The 19,195-nt window shown below is 51.8% G+C and overlaps 1 protein-coding gene and 1 non-coding gene across 2 annotated transcripts; one reads left to right on the top strand and one right to left on the bottom strand.

Annotated features, from left to right (window-relative positions):
- The first annotated feature begins 1,132 nt into the window (after nt 1–1,132).
- Nucleotides 1,133–16,499, top strand: ppp1r1b (protein phosphatase 1, regulatory (inhibitor) subunit 1B). The gene is made up of 7 exons (XM_070864647.1): nt 1,133–1,625; nt 2,631–2,691; nt 3,267–3,289; nt 4,417–4,498; nt 4,933–5,151; nt 6,151–6,261; nt 9,184–16,499. The coding sequence occupies exons 1-7, from the start codon at nt 1,545–1,547 to the stop codon at nt 9,258–9,260; spliced, it is 654 nt and encodes a 217-aa protein (XP_070720748.1). The 5' UTR covers nt 1,133–1,544; the 3' UTR covers nt 9,261–16,499.
- A 2,409-nt stretch (nt 16,500–18,908) lies between these two features.
- Nucleotides 18,909–18,981, bottom strand: trnav-uac (transfer RNA valine (anticodon UAC)). Its single transcript has one exon. It is a non-coding gene; the product is annotated as a tRNA-Val (tRNA).
- Between the last annotated feature and the right edge of the window lie 214 nt (nt 18,982–19,195).

Here is a 19,195-nt window from a genome sequence, read left to right as displayed (position 1 = left end):
TTTGCAGAAAAAAATCAAAGAGCAAGTTATTATTTAAAGAGAGAAAGATTACAAAGTGCTGCAGTACAGCGGGACCTGGGGGTACATGTGCATGAAACACAAAAGGTTAGTATGCAGGTACAGCAAGTGATCAGGGAGGCCAATGGTATCTTGGCCTTTATTGCAAACGGGATGGAGTATAAAAGCAGGGAAGTCTTGCTACAGTTATACAGGGTATTGGTGAGGCCACACCTGGAATACTGTGTGCAGTTTTGGTTTCCATATTTACAAAAGGATATACTTGCTTTGGAGGCAGTTCAGAGAAGGTTCACTGGGTTGATTCCGGGGATGAGGGGGTTGACTTATGAGGGTAGGTTGGGCCTCTACTCATTGGAATTCAGGTGATCTTATCGAAACGTATAAGATTATGAGGGGGCTTGACAAGGTGGATGCAGAGAGGATATTTCCACTGGTGGGGGAGACTAGAACTAGGGGGCATAATTTTAGAATAAGGGGCCGCCCATTTAAAACTGAGATGAGGAGAAATTTCTTCTCTCAGAAGATTGTAAATCTGTGGAATTCACTGCCTCAGAGAGCTGTGGAAGCTGGGACATTGAATAAATTTAAGACAGAGATAGACAGTTTCTTAACCGATAAGGGGTTATGGGGGAGCGGGCAGGGAAGTGGAGCTGAGCCCATGATCGGATCAGCCATGATCTTATTAAATGGCAGAGCAGGCTCGAGGGGCCGTATGGCCGACTCCTGCTCCCATTTGTTATGTTCTTATGATGCATGGTAATGCACAGTGTGACCATGCATGGTAATGCACAGTGTGACTATGCATGGTTTATGCACAGTTTAACGATGCATGGTAATGCACAGTGTGACCATGCATGGTTTATGCAGTTTAACGATGCATGGTAATGCACAGTGTGACCATGCATGGTTTATGCAGTTTAACGATGCACGGTAATGCACAGTGTGACCATGCATGGTTTATGCACAGTTTAACGATGCACGGTAATGCACAGTGTGACCATGCATGGTTTATGCAAGACTGCAACGTGACATTCGCCCTTAAATGCTGAGACTGATGCAAACTCATTCCATGAAATGGAATCGCGGCCCGGCCGCAGCGGCTGTAGGATTAGAGCTGAGCCTGGGGAAGTGCCGCTGGGATTTATTTCTAATTGCTGTCTCGCCGCAAGCTCCGAGACTCCCTCCCCGGGCAGGCAGCTTGAGGCGAGAGAGGTGAAGACACCCCCCAGCCTGCCATTCCTGCACCGCCTGGTGCTTTTCATTGCCCGAGCGATGTGCAGACTGTCCGTCCCTCGCTCACTGATCCACGCAGCCGCCCTCGGGATCAGCACCGGGCCGTGACAGCGGCGGCGGAGGGAGGGCAGAGCGGGCACTGACCGGGACCGAGCGGGCCAGCACCGGGCTGTGACAGCGGGGACAGACCCCGGGTAGCACCGGGCACCGGAGGGAGGCCAGCACCGGGGAGCGGAGGCTGCGGGACAGACGGAGCCGCCGCTGGCGACACACGGCCGGGGGGCTGCGGGAATATGGAACCGAAAAACAGGAAGAAAATCCACTTCTCGGTGCCGGCAACTCCCGGTCAACTGGACCCCCGAGCCGTGGAAAGGGTGAGAGAGGGAGGAATGAGGGGGGAGTGAGGAGAGGGGTGAGGGAGTGAGGGGGGAGGAAGGGAGGGAGTGAGGGGGAAGGAGAGAGGGGGAAGGGAGGGGGAGGGAGTGAGGAGAGGGGGAAGGGAGGGGGAGGGAGTGAGGGGTAAGGGAGAGTGGGGGAGTGAAGGGGGAGGGAGAGAGGGGAGGGAATGAGGGGTAAGGGAGGGGGAGGGAGGAAGGGGGGAGGGAATGAGGGAGAGGGGAGGGGATGGGATCATGTTTCAATAAGTGACTGTGAGCTGGAGCCACAATCCCAGCGGGCCTCCCTGTGGGAATTGATTGACTGGCCGCCGGGGAGCCAGCAAACAACCTTTACATTCCTCGCGCCATAAAATCTCTCATCCTCGTTTCCAACCCCAAACCCCCAACCCTGGGGGAGGGGTAGAGGCCTGGGGGGAGTGGGAGGGGTACTGGGGGAGTGGGAGGGGGCCCTGAGGGAGTGGGGGGGGCCTGGGGAGGGGGAGGAGGAGGGGGCTGGAGAGTGAGACGGGGAGGCGTTGGTCCTGGGCACGAAGTGCGCTGGGCCTGGGGAGGGGAAGGTGTTGGGCCTGGGCGCGGAGTGCGATGGGCCTGGGGAGGGGGAGGGGGAGGTGTTGGGCCTGGGCGTGGGCGTGGGCGTGGAGTGCGATGGGCCTGGGTGCGGATTGTGTTGGGCCTGGGGAGGGGGAGGGGAGGTGTTGGGCCTGGGCGCTGAGTGCGCTGGGCCTGGGGAGGGGGAGGGGGAGGTGTTGGGCGCGGAGTGCGCTGGGCCTGGGGAGGGGGAGGGTGAGGCGTTGGGCCTGGGCGGGGATTGCGTTGGGCCTGGGCCCGGTGAAGCAGTGACCCCACTCGCTCTGGGACTGGCTTTGGTTCCGGGACTGGATTGAGATGCTGATCATGGAGGCCCTGGAAGTGTGTGAAGGACACCTCAGGGTGACTCTCTGACTGTCACTGCAATAATTGTCTCCGCTTTATGTTCTGTAGATCCGAAGGCGGAGGCCGACCCCGGCAGCGCTGTTCAGGGTATCGGATCACTCGTCTCCAGGTAACCCGTAAGACTCCCGCTGGGACAATCACAGCCCGGGGGGGTAGACAGTGTAACCTGCTCTGTCACTGGGGGGGCTCTGGGGAGCAGGGAGACTTGTCCGGGACCCTCGCTCACATACAGCGGTAACACGACACCCAATGTCACGGGAAGGGATCACCTGCAATCACACAATGCACACAGGAGGCCATTCGGTGCCTGTGCCGGCTCTGTGAAAGAGCGATCCCATTAGTCCCACAGCCCGGCAAATTTTTCCGTTTCAATTATTTATCCAATTTCATTTTGAAAGTCACTATTGAATCTGCTCCCACCGCCCTGTCAGGCAACGCGTTCCTGATCACAACAACTCGCTGCGTTGCCCCATGCGATTGACACACAACGTGCTCACCATTCCGTGCGATGCAGGAGCGAAAGGATTAGTCTGTGGGGGCTCAATGTAGAGTCTGGGTGAAGGGCTGGGTGGTAGCGGGTATGACCATGGACCCAGCGCTGCGTCTCAGTGGGGCGCACGGTTACCGCGCAGGGAGGGGAATATATTTATTGGCCTACTCATCTTTTATCTTTTTTTTTTCTAGAAGAGGAATCGTCGCCACATCAGGTCAGTCTCATCTCATTAACCTCGGGACCGGGTTATGTAGAGTCTGTAAATACCCTACTGTTTGCAGACCGATGCCTTGCTGACCGTCCCTCCTGTCATAGAGTCACAGAAACAATTCTCCTGCACCTCTCCCGCTCCCCGGGGCTCAGTCCCACACCGGGCCCCGCTCCCCGGGGCTCAGTCCCACACCGGGCCCCGCTCCCCGGGGCTCAGTCCCACACCAGGCCCCGCTCCCCGGGGCTCAGTCCCACACCGGGCCCCCCTCCCCGGGGCTCAGTCCCACACCGGGCCCCCCTCCCCGGGGCTCAGTCCCACACCGGGCCCCCCTCCCCGGGGCTCAGTCCCACACCGGGCCCCCCTCCCCGGGGCTCAGTCCCACACCGGGCCCCGCTCCTCGGGGCTCAGTCCCACACCGGGTCCCGCTCCCCGGGGCTCAGTCCCACACCGGGCCCCGCTCCCCGGGGCTCAGTCCCACACCGGGCCCCCCTCCCCGGGGCTCAGTCCCACACCGGGCCCCCCTCCCCGGGGCTCAGTCCCACACCGGGCCCCGTTCCTCGGGGCTCAGTCCCACACCGGGTCCCGCTCCCCGGGTCTCAGTCCCACACCGGGCCCCGCTCCCCGGGGCTCAGTCCCACACCGGGCCCTGCTCTCCTGGTCCAAGGGGCTTTAATTTGATTAAGGAAATTGATTCTGTTGTTTTAAAGTCATTTCTTGAGTGATTTTCCCAATCTATTTTGAAACGATTCGGGTTCGCACCTGGGTTCTTGTGCCAATTGTTCTGCTTTGTCCTGCCCCAGCTCCATTACACAGTCTAATTGATTTCCCGATGAGGGAATATAAGCTTAGAGCCAGGCCGTTCAGGGGTGATGTCACACAAAGGGCAGTGGGAATCTGGAACTCCCTGCCCAGGAGGCTGTGGGTGCTGGGGGGCAATTGGAACTTTCCAGACTGAAATCGGTAGATTTTTGTTGGGGAAGGTTATTAAGGGTTACAGAACTATGGCGGATAAATGGAGTTGAGGTACAGATCATCCATGATCTCATTGAATGACGGCGCAGGCTTGAGGGGCCGAATGGCCTTCTCCTGCTCCTATAAGTTGGTTAATGAATGAAGTTGTGTGTTTGCAGAGATCGCCTTCCGCTGATAACGGGTCCGTGAGCCCCAAACGATCCACCACGTCCTGCCCTTACAGACCTCCGTCAGTAAAAGGTGGGTGTCCCAGCAATTCTCCTCACTGCCCTACGCTCCTGCCTGCCCCAACACATTTTGGGTCATTTTGACTTTGTGCGATACTGTAAAGTGGATGACAGCGAATCGAACGGTTTTACATCTCGCCCCATTTCTATTTCCATTGAAGTCAACAGAAAGCTCATTCCAGGCCACGTGCCTACCGCGTGTTTTAGATTGTATGTACCGCATGTTTTGGCCCATGTGTACACTGTGTTTTGGGTCATATGTATACTGCATGTTTTGGGTCATGTGTATACTGTGTGTTTTGGGTCATGTGAGCTGTGTGTTTCATCATGTGTGTATCATGGGTTTTGGGTCATGTGTATACTGCGTGTTTTGGGTCATGTGTATACTGCGTGTTTTGGGTCATGTGTACCGTGTGGTTTGGGTCATGTGTACCGTGTGTGTTCCAGCTGTTCAGCGCATTGTGCAGTCCCAGCTCGGAGCCGGGTCCACCGATTTGCTATCGGATGAGAGCAACCCGGATGTGGCGGAGTGTGATAGCAGTCTCTCCGATTCCTCGGACACAGACGCTCAGTTTCAGCTGCCTCTCCGTACAGGAAAGGAGCAGCCGACAGCTCAGAAACCTCGGCCGAAACACAGCCACAGAGCGTCGGCACAACTTCAAGCCGGTAAGTGGGAAGGACAGGTATCATGGGATAGTGATGGGGGAGGGGGGCCCAGTGTGGGACTGAGCCCTGGGGAGGGGGGCCATGTGTGGGACTGAGCCCTGGGGAGGGGAGCCATGTGTGGGACTGAGCCCCGGGGAGGGGGGCCCGGTGTGGGACTGAGCCCCAGGGAGGGGAGCCATGTGTGGGACTGAGCCCCGGGGAGGGGGGCCATGTGTGGGACTGAGCCCCGGGGAGGGGGGCCCAGTGTGGGACTGAGCCCCAGGGAGGGGGGGCCCGGTGTGGGACTGAGCCCCGGGGAGGGGGGCCCGGTGTGGGACTGAGCCCCGGGGAGGGGGGCCCAGTGTGGGACTGAGCCCCGGGGAGGGGGGCCAGGTGTGGGACTGAGCCCCGGGGAGGGGGGCCTGGTGTGGGACTGAGCCCCGGGGAGGGGGGCCCGGTGTGGGACTGAGCCCCGGGGAGCGGGGCCCGGTGTGGGACTGAGCCCCAGGGAGCGAGGCCTGGTGCTGACCTTTATCAGGGAGACTCGGCTTGGAAGAATAAATCGACAGTTGAGCTCAGCGGCCTCAGTTTCCGCAGCAACCACTGCGTTACTATTGCCCAGAGTCTGACCTGTCTCAGCCTGTGGCTGGCCAGTCAGGGAATAACCTGTTGGGCCTGAACCACTGGTGCCCTCCCCTACCAACAGAGCCCCCCAACTCATGGCAACGGCCAGAGCGATCCACACACAGGGCTCCACCCGCCTGGGCATCCATGAGTATGGGCAGGGGCTGCCCAGCTCCGTGTCCGTGGGAAAAGGCTGCCCAGCTCCGTGTCCGTGGGCAGGGGCTGCCCAGCTCCGTGTCTGTGGGCCGTAGGCTGCCCAGCTCCGTGCCCGTGGGCAGGAGCTGCCCAGAGCTCCACTTGCTGAGCCCAATATGCAAATGGCCAGAGACGGCCACGACCCTGTGACATTCACACCGGAGATCTCATCGCTTTCACTCTCCTACATTCTCTCCACAGAGACGCCCCGCATCGTGCGGGTTCAGAACACCGAGGCGACCCAGGAAACTTTGAGAGAGTTGTCCCCGGCAGAGCCATCAGCCAATGGGAAGAAACCTGCTCCACAGCAAGGTATGGCGAGAAGGGAGTGGCGGTAAGAGAGAGGTCCTGATCTTTCTACACAGCCCCATTCCCCAGTCAGTCCATCCTTACCACTGACATCCCATAAGAAACTCGTTACTGTATCCTTAGCTACAGAGAAAGGGGGAATGAGAGACAGACAGTAAGAAGGAGGGACATAAGAACATAAGAAATAGGAGCAGGGGTCGGCCATTCGGCCCCCCGAGCCTGCTCCGCCATTCAATAAAATCGTGGATGATCATCGACCTCAACTCCACTTTCCCGCCCAATCTCTATATCTCTGTTTCCCCTAGAGTCCAAAAATCTATCGATCTATAGATTCAGAGACTCAGCATCCATAGCCCTCTGGGGCAGAGAATTCCAAAGATTCACCACCCTCTGAGTGAAGAAATTCCTCCTCATCTCGGTCTTAAAAAACCTACTCCTTATCCTGAGGCTGTGACCCCTGGTTCTAGACTCCCCAGCCCGGGGGAAACAACCTCTCAGCATCTACCCTGTCAATCCCTCTCAGAATTTCAATGAGATCGCCTCTCGTTCTTCTAAACTCCAGAGAGTATAGGCTCATTCTACACAATCTCTCCTCATAGGACAACCCTCTCATCCCAGGGATCAGTCTGGTGAATCTCCGTTGCACCACCTCCAAGGCAAATATATCCTTCCTCAGATAAGGAGACCCAAACTGTGCACAGTACTCCAGGTGTGGTCTCACCAGAACCCTGTACAATGATAGCAAGACTTCCTTACTCTTATACTCCAACCCTCTTGCAATAAAGGACAACATGCCATTTGCCTCCCTTATTGCTTGCTGTACCTGCATACTGGCTTTCTGTGTTTCCTGTACAAGGGACACCCAAATCTCTCTGAACACCAACATTTAAAAGTTTCTCACCATTTAAAAAATATTCTGTTTTTCTATTCTTCCTACCAAAGTGACGAACTGCACATTTCCCCACATTGTACTCCATCTGCCACCTCACTGCCCTCTCACTCAGTCTATCTATATCCCTTTGCAGACGCTTTGTGTTCTCCTCACAGTTTACTGTCCCACCGAGCTTTGTATTGTCAGCAAACTTGAATACATTACATTCAGTCCCTTCATCGAGGTCATTAATATAGATTGTAAATAGCTGAGGCCCCAGCACTGACCCTTGCGGTACCCCACTAGTTACAGCCTGCCAACCTGAAAAAGACCCGTTTATCCCGAATCTGTTTTCTGTCCGTTAACCAATCCTCTATCCATGCTAATACATTACCTACAATCCCATGAGTCCTTATCTTGTGTAATAACCTTTTATGTGGCATCTTATCGAATGCCTTTTGGAAATCCAAATATACTACATCCATTGGTGGCCCTTTATCTACCCTGCTAGTTACATCCTCAAAAAACTCTTAATAAATTTATCAAACACGATTTCCCTTTCATAAAACCATGATGATTCTGCCTAATCATGTTATGATTATCTAAGTGCCCTGATACCACTTCCTTAACAATGGATTCCAGCATTTTCCTGATGAGTAATGTCAGGCTAACTGGCCTGTAGTTTCCTGTTTTCTCTCCCCCTCCTTTCTTGAATAGCAGGGTTACATTTGCTGCCTTCCAATCCGCTGGGACCGTTGCAGAATCCAGGGAATTTTGGAAGATCAAAACCAATGCATCCACTATCTCAGCAGCCACCTCTTTCAGAATCTTAGGATGTAGGCCAACAAGTCCAAGGGATTTATCGGCTTTTAGTCCCATTGGTTTCTCTAGTACTTTTTCTCGACATATTAATTACATTAAGTTCCTCACCCTCATTAGACCCTGGGTTTCCCACCATTTTGGGTATGCTTTTTGTATCTTCTAAAAATTTGTTGAATGTTTCTGCCATTTCCTTTTTTCCCCATAATTTCTCCTGTCTCAGCCTCTAAGGGGCCAATGTTTACATTTGCAACTCTCTTACTGTTTACATACTTGTGGAAGTTCTTACAATTGGTTTTTATATTTCTTGCTAGTTTTCTCTCATAGTCTATTTTTCCCTTTTTTATGAACGTTTTGGTCCAATGAGAGGGAGAGGGAGAGAGAGAGGAAGAGGAACAAGAAGAGAGAGGGAGCGAGATAGAAGGAGGCAGAGGAAAGAATCAGCAATTCAGAAATTCACAGTTTGCATCTTCTGCTCCGAATGGAACATGCAGTGACCTCTGGGGCAGGGCGGGACAGATTGTCCAGTGACCCCTAAGGGCAGGGTGGGACAGACTGTCCAGTGACCCCCGGGGGCAGGACAGGACAGGGCGGCACAGACTGTCCAGTGACCCCCTGGGGCAGGGCAGCACAGACTGTCCAGTGACCCCGGGGGCAGGGCAGGGCAGCACAGACTGTCCAGTGACCCCGGGGGGCAGGACAGGACAGGGCAGCACAGACTGTCCATTGACCCCGGGGGCAGGGCAGGGCAGCACAGACTGTCCAGTGACCCCCGGGGGCAGGACAGGACAGGGCGGCACAGACTGTCCAGTGACCCCGGGGACAGGGCAGGGCAGCACAGACTGTCCAGGAGACACAGACCCTCCTGCCTGAGCGGACACATCCACACTGACTCACACCAAGAGCCACACTGGCTCAGTCGGCATGAGTTCTCCGAGGCCTTATTTGGGACAGAATTCCCTGCAGATCCCGGAACTCTCCCCAGACAAGCTCCGTTGACATGGGGGGAGGGAGAACATAAGCTCCACCCACAGCTCCCCACAAAAATCCATCTGTAACCGGCTCCATCCCACACTCCCGCCCCCTCAGGTGGAAATTGTGTTTTCCGAACTACCGGAGCCCAGGAATTCCAGGCTGGCAGTCCCACGGTATGGTCCAGATTGGAAGGGTTAACCTGCAGCGATTGTTTTATCCACCACCCCTGCCTCGGATTAACAATCTGTCCTGATTTACAGCGGCAGCGATGGAGGAGGAGATTTGTGAGCGCAGAGGGAGGCTCCCCAAGGATCAGCAGCTCGGCGAGGCGTCCTAACACCCCAGCTCCTCCATGATCCCACTCTCCAACTCAACACTTTGCTCTGCTTCGTGTCTCCGCTGGCCAGCGTACTGTTTCTCATATCACTTAGTCTCAAACTGAAATCATACATGTAGATGTTTACATTGTGTTCAATACTCCGGCTGCCTCGTGATGTTCCCTCAGAAAATTCTGGGGAGGTCCCAGCAGATTGGAAAACTGCAAATGTAACGGCCCTAGGAGGCAGACAAAAAGCAGGAAACTATAGACCAGTTAGCCTAACATCTGTGGTTGGGAAATGTTGGAGTCCATTATTAAAGAAGCAGCAGCAGGACATTTGGAAAAGCAAAATTCGGTCAGGCAGAGTCAGCATGGATTTATGAATGGTGTTGTGTATGGAGAAAGTCAGACTGATCACTGTGAGCTCAAAGTAAAGTGTGACCGTAGTCTTTTATTGCAGGTCTCCAGAGTGCCTCTCCAACCTGTGAAGCCTCCTTAAATACCTGTACTCCCAAGGGATTATGGGATCCCTTGGGACTCCAGGGGATGAGCCCTCTAGTGGCTGTACATAGTAAATATAAGCTTACATAATTAACAACACTCTCCCCTGCCCCCCCGCACCCCAAAGTCATTAGTGTAACTATTTACAATCTGGGAACCCTCTTGCCCTGGTTGATCGCCTCGGTGTGAAAGCTGGTATTGTTGAATCATTTGTTGGGCCCTCGCTGGGCTGCTGTGCAGCTGGCCTTGCTGGGCTGCCTGGTTTGTTGGACCCTGCTGGGCTGCTGTGGATGATGGGTTCTGCTTCGTAATCAACCGTGGTGCCGGTTGCCACTGGTGTGTATGTTGGGGGATCAAAAAAGGTAGGGTCCAAGGTGGGTTGCTCAGGATAGTCCGTGAATCTGAGTTTGATTTGGTCCAAGTGTTTCCGGTGAATGAGTCCATTTGAAAGTTTGACCCGAAACACCCTGCTCCCCTCTTTGGTCATGACAGTGCCGGGAAGCCACTTGGGACCTTGTCCATAATTTAATACAAATACAGGATCATTGATTTCAATCTCACGTGACACATTTGCGCTATCATAATATTTACTTTGTTGAAGCCGCCTGCTCTCTACCTGTTCATGTAGATCAGGCTGAACTAACGAGAGCCTTGTCTTGTGCTCTTTTCATGAGCAATTCAGCAGTTGGGATCCCAGTGAGTGAGTGGGGTCTCGTGCGGTAGCTAAGCAGGACTCAGGATAGGCGAGTCTGCAGTGAGCCTTCAGTTACCCTCTTCAAGCCTTGCTTGATGGTTTGCACTGCTCTCTCTGCCTGACCATTGGACGCTGGTTTAAACGGGGCAGATGTGACATGTTTGATCCCGTTATGGGTCATGAATTCTTTGAACTCAGCACTGGTAAAACATGGCCTGTTGTCGCTTACCAGGACATCGGGTAAGCCATGTGTGGCAAACATGGCCCACAGGCTTTCAGTAGTGGCAGCGGATGAGCTAGCCGACATTATCTCACATTCAATCCACTTGGAGTACGCGTCTACAACCACAAGGAACATTTTACCCAAGAACGGGCCTGCATAGTCGACGTGCACCCTAGACCACGGTTTGGAGGGCTAGGACCATAAACTTAGCGACGCCTCCCTGGGTACATTGCTTAACTGCGAGCATGTATTACATCTGTGAACGCAGGACTCTAAGTCCGCATCAATACCGGGCCACTACACGTGGGATCTGGCTATCGCTTTCATCATTACGATGCCTGGGTGGGTACTGTGGAGGACATTGATGAAGTGTCTCTGCCCTTCTTGGGGACCACTACTCGATTGCCCCACAGAAGGCAGTCTGCCTGTATAGACATTTCATCTTTGCGCCGCTGGAACGGCTTTATCTCTTCCTGCATTTCCACTGGGACATTGGACCAGCTCCCGTGAAGCACACAGAGATAATAAGGGGTCCTGGCTTGTCCCGGTTTTGATCTGCCAGGCAGTGACGGGTGATTCCCACTCTCGAATGCTTCCATAACCATGGCTAGATCTGCGGGCTGCGCCTTTTCCACTCCCGTGGTGGGCAATGGCAGCATACTGAGTGTATCAGCGCAGTTTTCTGTGCCTGTCCTGTGGCGGATGGCGTAGTTGTATGCGGACAACTTGAGCGCCCATCTCTGGATGTGGGCCGAGGCATTGGTATTTATCCTTTTACTCGCGGAGAACAGGGATATAAGTGACTTATGGTCAGTTTCCAATTTGAATTTTAGCCCAAACAGGTATTGATGCAATTTCTTTACCCCATCGACACACGCTAACGCTTCTTCCTCAATCATGCTGTAGGCTCTCTCAGCCTTAGACAGACTCCTGGATGCATAAGCAACTGGTTGCAGTTTCCCAAAATCATTAGCTTGTTGCAATACACACCTGATGCCATATGATGATGCTAGTACCAAACGCTTACATGGATCATACAACACAAGCAATTTGTTTGAGCAAAACAATTTTCTCGCTTTTACAAAGGCATTTTCTTGGCTTTTGCCCCAAACCCATTCATCTCCTTTTTGTAGTAAGACATGCAGTGGTTCTAACAGTGTGCTGAGACCCGGTAAGAAGTTACCAAAGTAGCTCAGGAGTCCCAGAAATGACCGCAGCTCCATCACATTATGTGTCCTCGGTGCGTTCTCGATTGCCTCCGTCTTCGCGTTGGTGGGCCTGATGCCATCCGCTGCAATCCTCCTTCCCAGGAACTCCACTTCAGGCGCCAGGAAAACGCACTTCCAGCTTTTTAACCTGAGCCCCACGGTTGAGTCAACTAAGAACCTCCTCCAGGTTCTGCAGATGCTCGGCTATGTTTCCACCTGTGACTATGATGTCGTCCTGGAAGACCACGGTGTGCGGGACCGACTTCATTAAATTTTCCATGTTTCTCTGGAATGCCGCCGCCAATCGGATTCCAAACGGGCATCTGTTATAAATAAAAAGACCTTTGTGTGTGTTGATGCAGGTGAGGGCCTTTGATAATTCCTCCAGTTCCTGCGTCATGTTGGCTGAAGTCGGATCCAGCTTCGTGAACTTCTTTCCTCCTGCCAGCGTTGCAAAGAGGTCGTCAGCCTTTGGTAGTGGGTATTGGTCCTGCAGGGAGAAACAATTAGAAGCATAGAAACACAGAAAATAGGTGCAGAAGTAGGCCATTCTGCCCTTCAAGCCTGCACCGCCATTCAATAAGATGGCTGATCATTCCCTCAGTACCCCTTTCCTGCTTTCTCTCATACCCCTTGATCCCCTTAGCCGTAAGGGCCATATCTAACTCCCTCTTGAATATATCCAATGACCTGGCATCAACAACTCTCTGTGGCAGGGAATTCCATAGGTTAACAACTCTGAGTGAAGAAGTTTCTCCTCATCTCGGTCCTAAATGGCCTACCCCTTATCCTAAGACTATGTCCCCTTGGTTCTGGACTTCCCCAACATCGGGAACATTCTTCCCGCATCTAACCTGTCCAGTCCCTTCAAAATCTAATACATTTCTATGAGATCCTCTCTCATCCTTCTAAACTCCAGTGAATAAAGGCCCAGTTGATCCAGTCTCTCCTCATATGACAGCCCAGCCATCCCTGGAATCAGTCTGGTGAACCTTTGCTGCACTCCCTCAATAGCAAGAAAGTCCTTCCTCAGATTAGGAGACGAAAACTGAAGACAATATTCCAGGTGAGGCCTCACTAAGGCCCTGTACAACTGCAGTAAGACCTCCCTGCTCCTGTACTCAAATCCCCTAGCTATGAAGACCAACATACCATTTGCCTTCTTTACTGCCTGCTGTACCTGTATGCCAACTTTCAATGATTGATGAACCATGACACCCAGGTCTCGTTGCACCTCCCCTTTTCCTAATCTGCCGCCATCCAGATAATATTCTGCCTTCATGTTTTTGCCCCCAAAATGGATAACCTCACATTTATCCACATTATACTGCATCGGCCATGCATTTGCCCACTCACCTAACTTGTCCAAGTCACCCTGCAGCCTCTTAGCATCCTCCTCACAACTCACACTACCACCTAGTTTAGTGTCATCCGCAAACTTGGAGATGTTACACTCAATTCCTTCATCTAAATCGTTAATGTATATTGTAAAGAGCTGAGGTCCCAGCACTGAGCCCTGCAGCACTCCACTAGTCACTGCCTGCCATTCTGAGAAGGACCCATTTATCCAGACTCTCTGCTTTCTGTCTGCCAACCAGTTCTCTATCCACGTCAGTACATTACCTCCAATACCATGTGCTTTGATTTTGATAGTTACTTTGTAATCACCACAAATTCTGATGGTGCCATCTCCCTTGAGGACTGGGACGATAGGACTAGCCCACTCGTTGAATTCGATCGGGGAAATGATGCACTCTATTTGAAGCCGGTCAAGCTCGATCTCTACCCTTTCTCTCATCAGGTATGCTCTTGCCTTGTGATGGATGGGTCGCGCCCCCGAAATTAGGTGGATCTGCACTTTTGCTCCTTGTAATTTCCCGATGCCTGGTTCGAACTGCGAAGAAAATTTGTTTAAGACATGGGCACAAGAAGTGTCGTCAGCGGGCGATAGCGCTCGGACATCGTCCCAGTTCCAGCGTATCTTTCCCAGCCAGCTCCTGCTGAGCAGCGTGGGACCATCGCCCGGTGCCACCCAGAGTGGTAGCTTGTGCACCGCTCCATCGTAGGAGACTTTTACAGTAGCACTGCCGATTACAGGATTCAGTTCTTTCGTGTAAGTTCTTAGTTTTGTGCGAACTGGAGTTAAGACTGGCCTTGAGGCCTTGCAACCTTTCAAAAGTCTTTTTGCCCATGATGGACTGGCTCGTGCCTGTGTCCAAGTTCATTGACACTGGGAGTCCATTTAGTTCAACATTCAGCATTATCAGGGGACAATTCGTGGTGAATGTCTGCACCCCATGTACCTCTGCCTCCTCGATCTGAGGCTCTAGTTCGTTGTGATCCTCCGTGGATCTGTCCTCCTCTGCAACATGGTGGTTTGCAGGTTTAACAGGCTTTGTAGCTCGCCTGCACACTCGTTGGAGGTGTCCCATTGTTCCACAGCCCTTGAAAACATACTCGTTGAATCGGCATGAATGGAAATGATGATCACCCCCGCAGCGCCAACAAGGTGTTAATGGCCTTGCATTCATCACCCTTGATGGTGGACTCTGAGACATCTGCGGATGTGTAGCTGCAGGTATGTGTGACCTGCCCTGTACGTTACGATTCAAAAACAACATCACTGTTCACAATACTTGTATGCTGAGAGATTTGCTTCATATTGTCAATTGTGGCAATGAACGCCTGGGCCATCGCTATGACCTTACTCAAGGTTGGGGTCTCTACAGTCAAAAATTTGCGAAGTATGGTTTCGTCGTCAATGCCAAGTACGAAAAAGTCCCTTGAGCAGGTGCTCCAAATGTCCTTCAAATTTGCAATGTTCTGCAAGGCGTCTTAGCTCGGTGACATAACTCGTCACAAGCAGGAATGGGGTACTGAAGTTGCATGTTCAGCCATGAACTCATTGAATGGCGGTGCAGGCTCGAAGGGCCGAATGGCCTACTCCTGCACCTATTTTCTATGTTTCTATGTTTCCTGGCCTTCAGATCATTTGTAGGTGTATAACTGGTACCTCGCCATCAGAATGCTTTCCTTCGGGTTCAGATGCTCTCGGACCAATGTGCACAAATCGTCGTACGATTTCGCCCTGGGTTTCGCTGGAGTGAGCAGATTCTTCCTGAGGCCATACGTTGGTGCCCCACAGACGTTGAGGAGGATCGCGCTTCGTTTGGCAGCGCTCTCTTCCCCATCTAGCTCATTGGCCACGAAGTATTGGTCGAGTCGCTCCACAAAAGTTTCCCAATCTTCTCCCTCCAAGAATTTCTCCAGGATGCCCACTATTCTCTGCATCTTTGGGTTCGCTATCTGTATCTCATCGCCAGTTGTGTATGGAGAAAGAGTCAGATTGAACACTGTGAGCTCAAAGTAAAGTGTGACCTTAGTCTTTTATTGCAGGTCTCCAGAGTGCCTCTCCAAACTGTGAAGCCTCCTTAAATACCTGTGCTCCCAAGGGATTATGGGATCCGTTGGGACTCCAGGGGATGAGTCCTCTGGTAGTTGTAAAGAGTAATAACAAACAGAAACTCATGTTTGACAAATTTGCTGAAGTTTTTTGAGTATATAACGAACAGTGTGGATAAAAGGGAACCAGTGGATGTTGTGTATTTGGACTTCCAGCAGGCATTTGACAAGGTGCCACATAAAAGGTTACTGCACAAGATAAATGTTCACGGGGTTGGGGGTAATATATTAACATGGATAGAGGATTGGCTAACTAACAGAAAACAGAGAGTTGGGAGAAATGGTTCATTCTCTGGTTGGTAACCAGTAACTAGTGGGGTGCTGCAGGGATCAGTGCTGGGACCCCAATTATTTACAATCTAACATAACGTAACCAAGTTTGCTGACGATACAAAAATGGGAGGAAATGCAATGTCTGAGGAGGACACAAAAAATCTGCAAAAGGACACAGACAGGCTAAGTGAGTGGGCAAAAATTTGGCAGATGGAGTATAATGTTGGAAAGTGTGAGGTCTTGCACTTTGCAGAAAAAAATCAAAGAGCAAGTTATTATTTAAAGAGAGAAAGATTACAAAGTGCTGCAGTACAGCGGGACCTGGGGGTACATGTGCATGAAACACAAAAGGTTAGTATGCAGGTACAGCAAGTGATCAGGAAGGCCAATGGTATCTTGGCCTTTATTGCAAACGGGATGGAGTATAAAAGCAGGGAAGTCTTGCTACAGTTATACAGGGTGTTGGTGGGGCCACACCTGGAATACTGTGCAGTTTTGGTTTCCATATTTACAAAAGGATATACTTGCTTTGGAGGCAGTTCAGAGAAGGTTCACTGGGTTGATTCCGGGGATGAGGGGGTTGACTTATGAGGAAAGGTTGAGTAGGTTAGGCCTCTACTCATTGGAATTTAGAAGAATTCAGGTGATATTGAACGTATAAGATTATGAGGGGGCTTGACAGGATGGATGCAGAGGATGTTTCCACTGATGGAGACTAGAACTAGAGGGCATGATCTTAGAATAAGGGGCCGCCCATTTAAAACATGAGAAATTTCTTCTCTCAGAGGGTTGTTAATCTGTGGAATTTGCTGCCTCAGAGAGCTGTGGAAGCTGGGACATTGAATAAATTTAAGACAGAAATAGACAGTTTCTTAAATGATAAGGGAATAAGGGGTTCTGGGGAGTGGGTGGGGAAGTGGAACTGAGTCCATGATCAGATCAGCTATGAACTTTTAAATGGCGGAGCAGGCTCGAGGGGCCATATGGCCTACTCCTGCTCCTATTTCTTGTGTTCTTACGTAAAATTGTGGGTTCAAGCCCCACTCCAGACACTTGAGCCCATAATCTAGGCCGGCATTCCCAGTGCAGTATTGAGGGAGTGCCGCACTGTCAAAGGGGCAGTACCGAGGGAACACTGCACTGTCAGAGGGGCAGTACTGAGGGAGTGCAGCACTGTCGGAGGGGCAGTACTGAGGGAGCGCTGCACTGTTGGAGGGATAGTACTGAGAGAGTGCAGCACTGTCGGAGGGGCAGTACTGAGGGAGCGCTGCACTGTTGGAGGGATAGTACTGAGGGAGCGCTGCACTGTCGGAGGGGCAGTACTGAGGGAGCGCCACACTGTCGGAGGGGCAGTACTGAGGGAGCGCTGCACAGTTGGAGGGGCAGTACTGAGGGAGCGTGCACTGTCAGAGAGGCAGTATTGAGGGAGCGCCGCACTGTCGGAGGGGCAGTACTGAGAGAGCACTGCACTGTTGGAGGGACAGTACTGGGGGAGTGCTGCACTGTCAGAGGGGCAGTACTGAGGGAGCACTTCACTGTCGGAGAGGCAGTACTGAGGGAGCACTGCACTGTCGGAGGGGCAGTACTGAGGGAGTGCCACACTGTCGGAGGGGCAGTACTGAGGGAGCGCTGCACTGTCGGAGGGGCAGTTTTTCTGATGACATGATAAACCGAGGCCCCGCCTGCCCTCTCAGGTAGACATAAAGACCCCTTGGCACTATTTTGAAGAAGATCAGGGGAGTTCTCCCCGGTGTCCTGGGGCCAATATTTATCCCTCAATCAACATAACAAAAACAGATTATCTGGTCATTATCATTGCTGTTTGTGAGAGCTTGCTGTGTGCAAATTAGTTGCTGCATTTCCTAAATTGCAACAGTGACAACACTCCAAAATAAGTATTTTATTGGCTGTAAAGCGCTTTGGGACATCCTGAGTTTGTAAAATTCACTATTGAAATCGGAGTCTTTTTTTCGGAGTCGATTGGTTTGTCAGTTGCTATAATCCCACGTACGGGGGGAGGGGTGGTGGCAGGGTGGGTGTGGGAGGGACAACAGGGCTGGGAAATAGCGGAGGTAGCTGGGCTGGGGAGGTGGGGGAGAGCAAGGTGGGACTGTGGCAGGGGGTGGTGGGTGCTGGGGTGGGGGGAAAGGCAGTATCGAGTAGGGGAAGATGTTTTAAGGAGGATAGCACACAGGTCGAGTGTAATTGTCCCGGCCAGCTTCCCTCTGCTGTATGGCCTCACTCTCTGACACACTCCGACACTATCTGACACTATTTGACACACTCTGATACACTCTGACACTATTTGACACACTCTGACACTATTTGACGCACTCTGACACTCTCTGACACACTCTGATACTCTCTGACACACTCACTGATGAGATGGAGGCTGGACTGTGTCACAAAGCCAGACTTTGCACAAAGTTGGATGTGTGAAGCTGATGAATATTAACTCTGTACTTTAAAAATATGTCACTGGCTATAGCAATAAATTCCGCTTAAATCTTCTCACTGTGTGCATGACAATATCTGGCCTGCTTTACTTGAATGAGTTTACCAGCGATCACCAACTAATTCCAAGACAGGTGACCATGTAACAAATACCAATCAAGTAGATAACGTGCAAGGTTTGAAATTGCGCGACAATGTGCGAGGATTTCAGAAGCAGGCAAAGACCCAATCTAGAGGTGTACCGATGGATGTGATGTATTTAGATTTTCAAAAGGCATTCGATAAGGTGCCACACAAAAGGTTACTGCAGAAGATAAAGGTACGCGGAGTCAGTGGAAATGTATTCGCATGGATAGAGAATTGGCTGGCTAACAGAAAGCAGAGAGTCAGGATAAATGGGTCCTTTTCGGGTTGGAAATCAGTGGTTAGTGGTGTGCCACAGGGATCGGTGCTGGGACCACAACTGTTTACAATATACATAGATGATCTGGAAGAGGGGACAGAGTGTAGTGTAACAAAATTTGCAGATGACACAAAGATTAGTGGGAAAGCGGGTTGTGTAGAGGACACAGAGAGGCTGCAAACAAATTTAGATTTGGCAGATGGAATACAATGTCGGAAAATGTGATGTCATCCACCTTGGGGAAAAAAACAGTAAAAGGGAATATTATTTGAATGGGGAGAAATTATAACATGCTGCGGTGCAGAGGGACCTGGGGGTCCTTGTGCATGAAACTCTTTTAGGAGCAAACAAAAAACATTAAACCATGCCCCCCGATCTGGGGGCCCTTGTGCATGAAACTCTTTTGGAGTTTACCTGTAAAACATAAACATTAATCGGTGCCATATAATGTTTCTGCCTGGGATTGAACCAGGGACCTTTCACATGTAAAGCAAACGTGATAACCACTACACTACGGAAACCTCTGCCCCTTATGCATGAAACTCTTTTTGGGAGTAAACAAAAAACATTAAACCGTGCCCCCCCCCCCCCCCCCGATCTGGGGGAAACACCAAACATTTACAGGCCCTTTTTTTTTTGGTTTTATTTTTGGGCACAAAAACATTTTTTTTCTCCAAGTGCCCCCTATAAAGGGGAGGGGGACACTAAAAGCCACCCCCTGCCACAGTCCGGCAA

The sequence above is a fragment of the Pristiophorus japonicus genome, chromosome 21 (assembly GCF_044704955.1).
Source record: "Pristiophorus japonicus isolate sPriJap1 chromosome 21, sPriJap1.hap1, whole genome shotgun sequence".
Lineage (NCBI taxonomy): Eukaryota > Metazoa > Chordata > Chondrichthyes > Pristiophoridae > Pristiophorus > Pristiophorus japonicus.
Note: the sequence above shows the minus strand (reverse complement) of the source record. Positions and strands in the feature narration are given on the sequence as shown.

Coding starts and splice junctions, on each gene's coding strand:
- ppp1r1b (XM_070864647.1), top strand. CDS start 1,545: ATGGAACCGAAAAACAGGAAGAAAATCCACTTCTCGGTGCCGGCAACT. Junction 1,626..2,630: donor ACCCCCGAGCCGTGGAAAGG/GTGAGAGAGGGA, acceptor TATGTTCTGTAG/ATCCGAAGGCGGAGGCCGAC. Junction 6,262..9,183: donor GAAACCTGCTCCACAGCAAG/GTATGGCGAGAA, acceptor CCTGATTTACAG/CGGCAGCGATGGAGGAGGAG.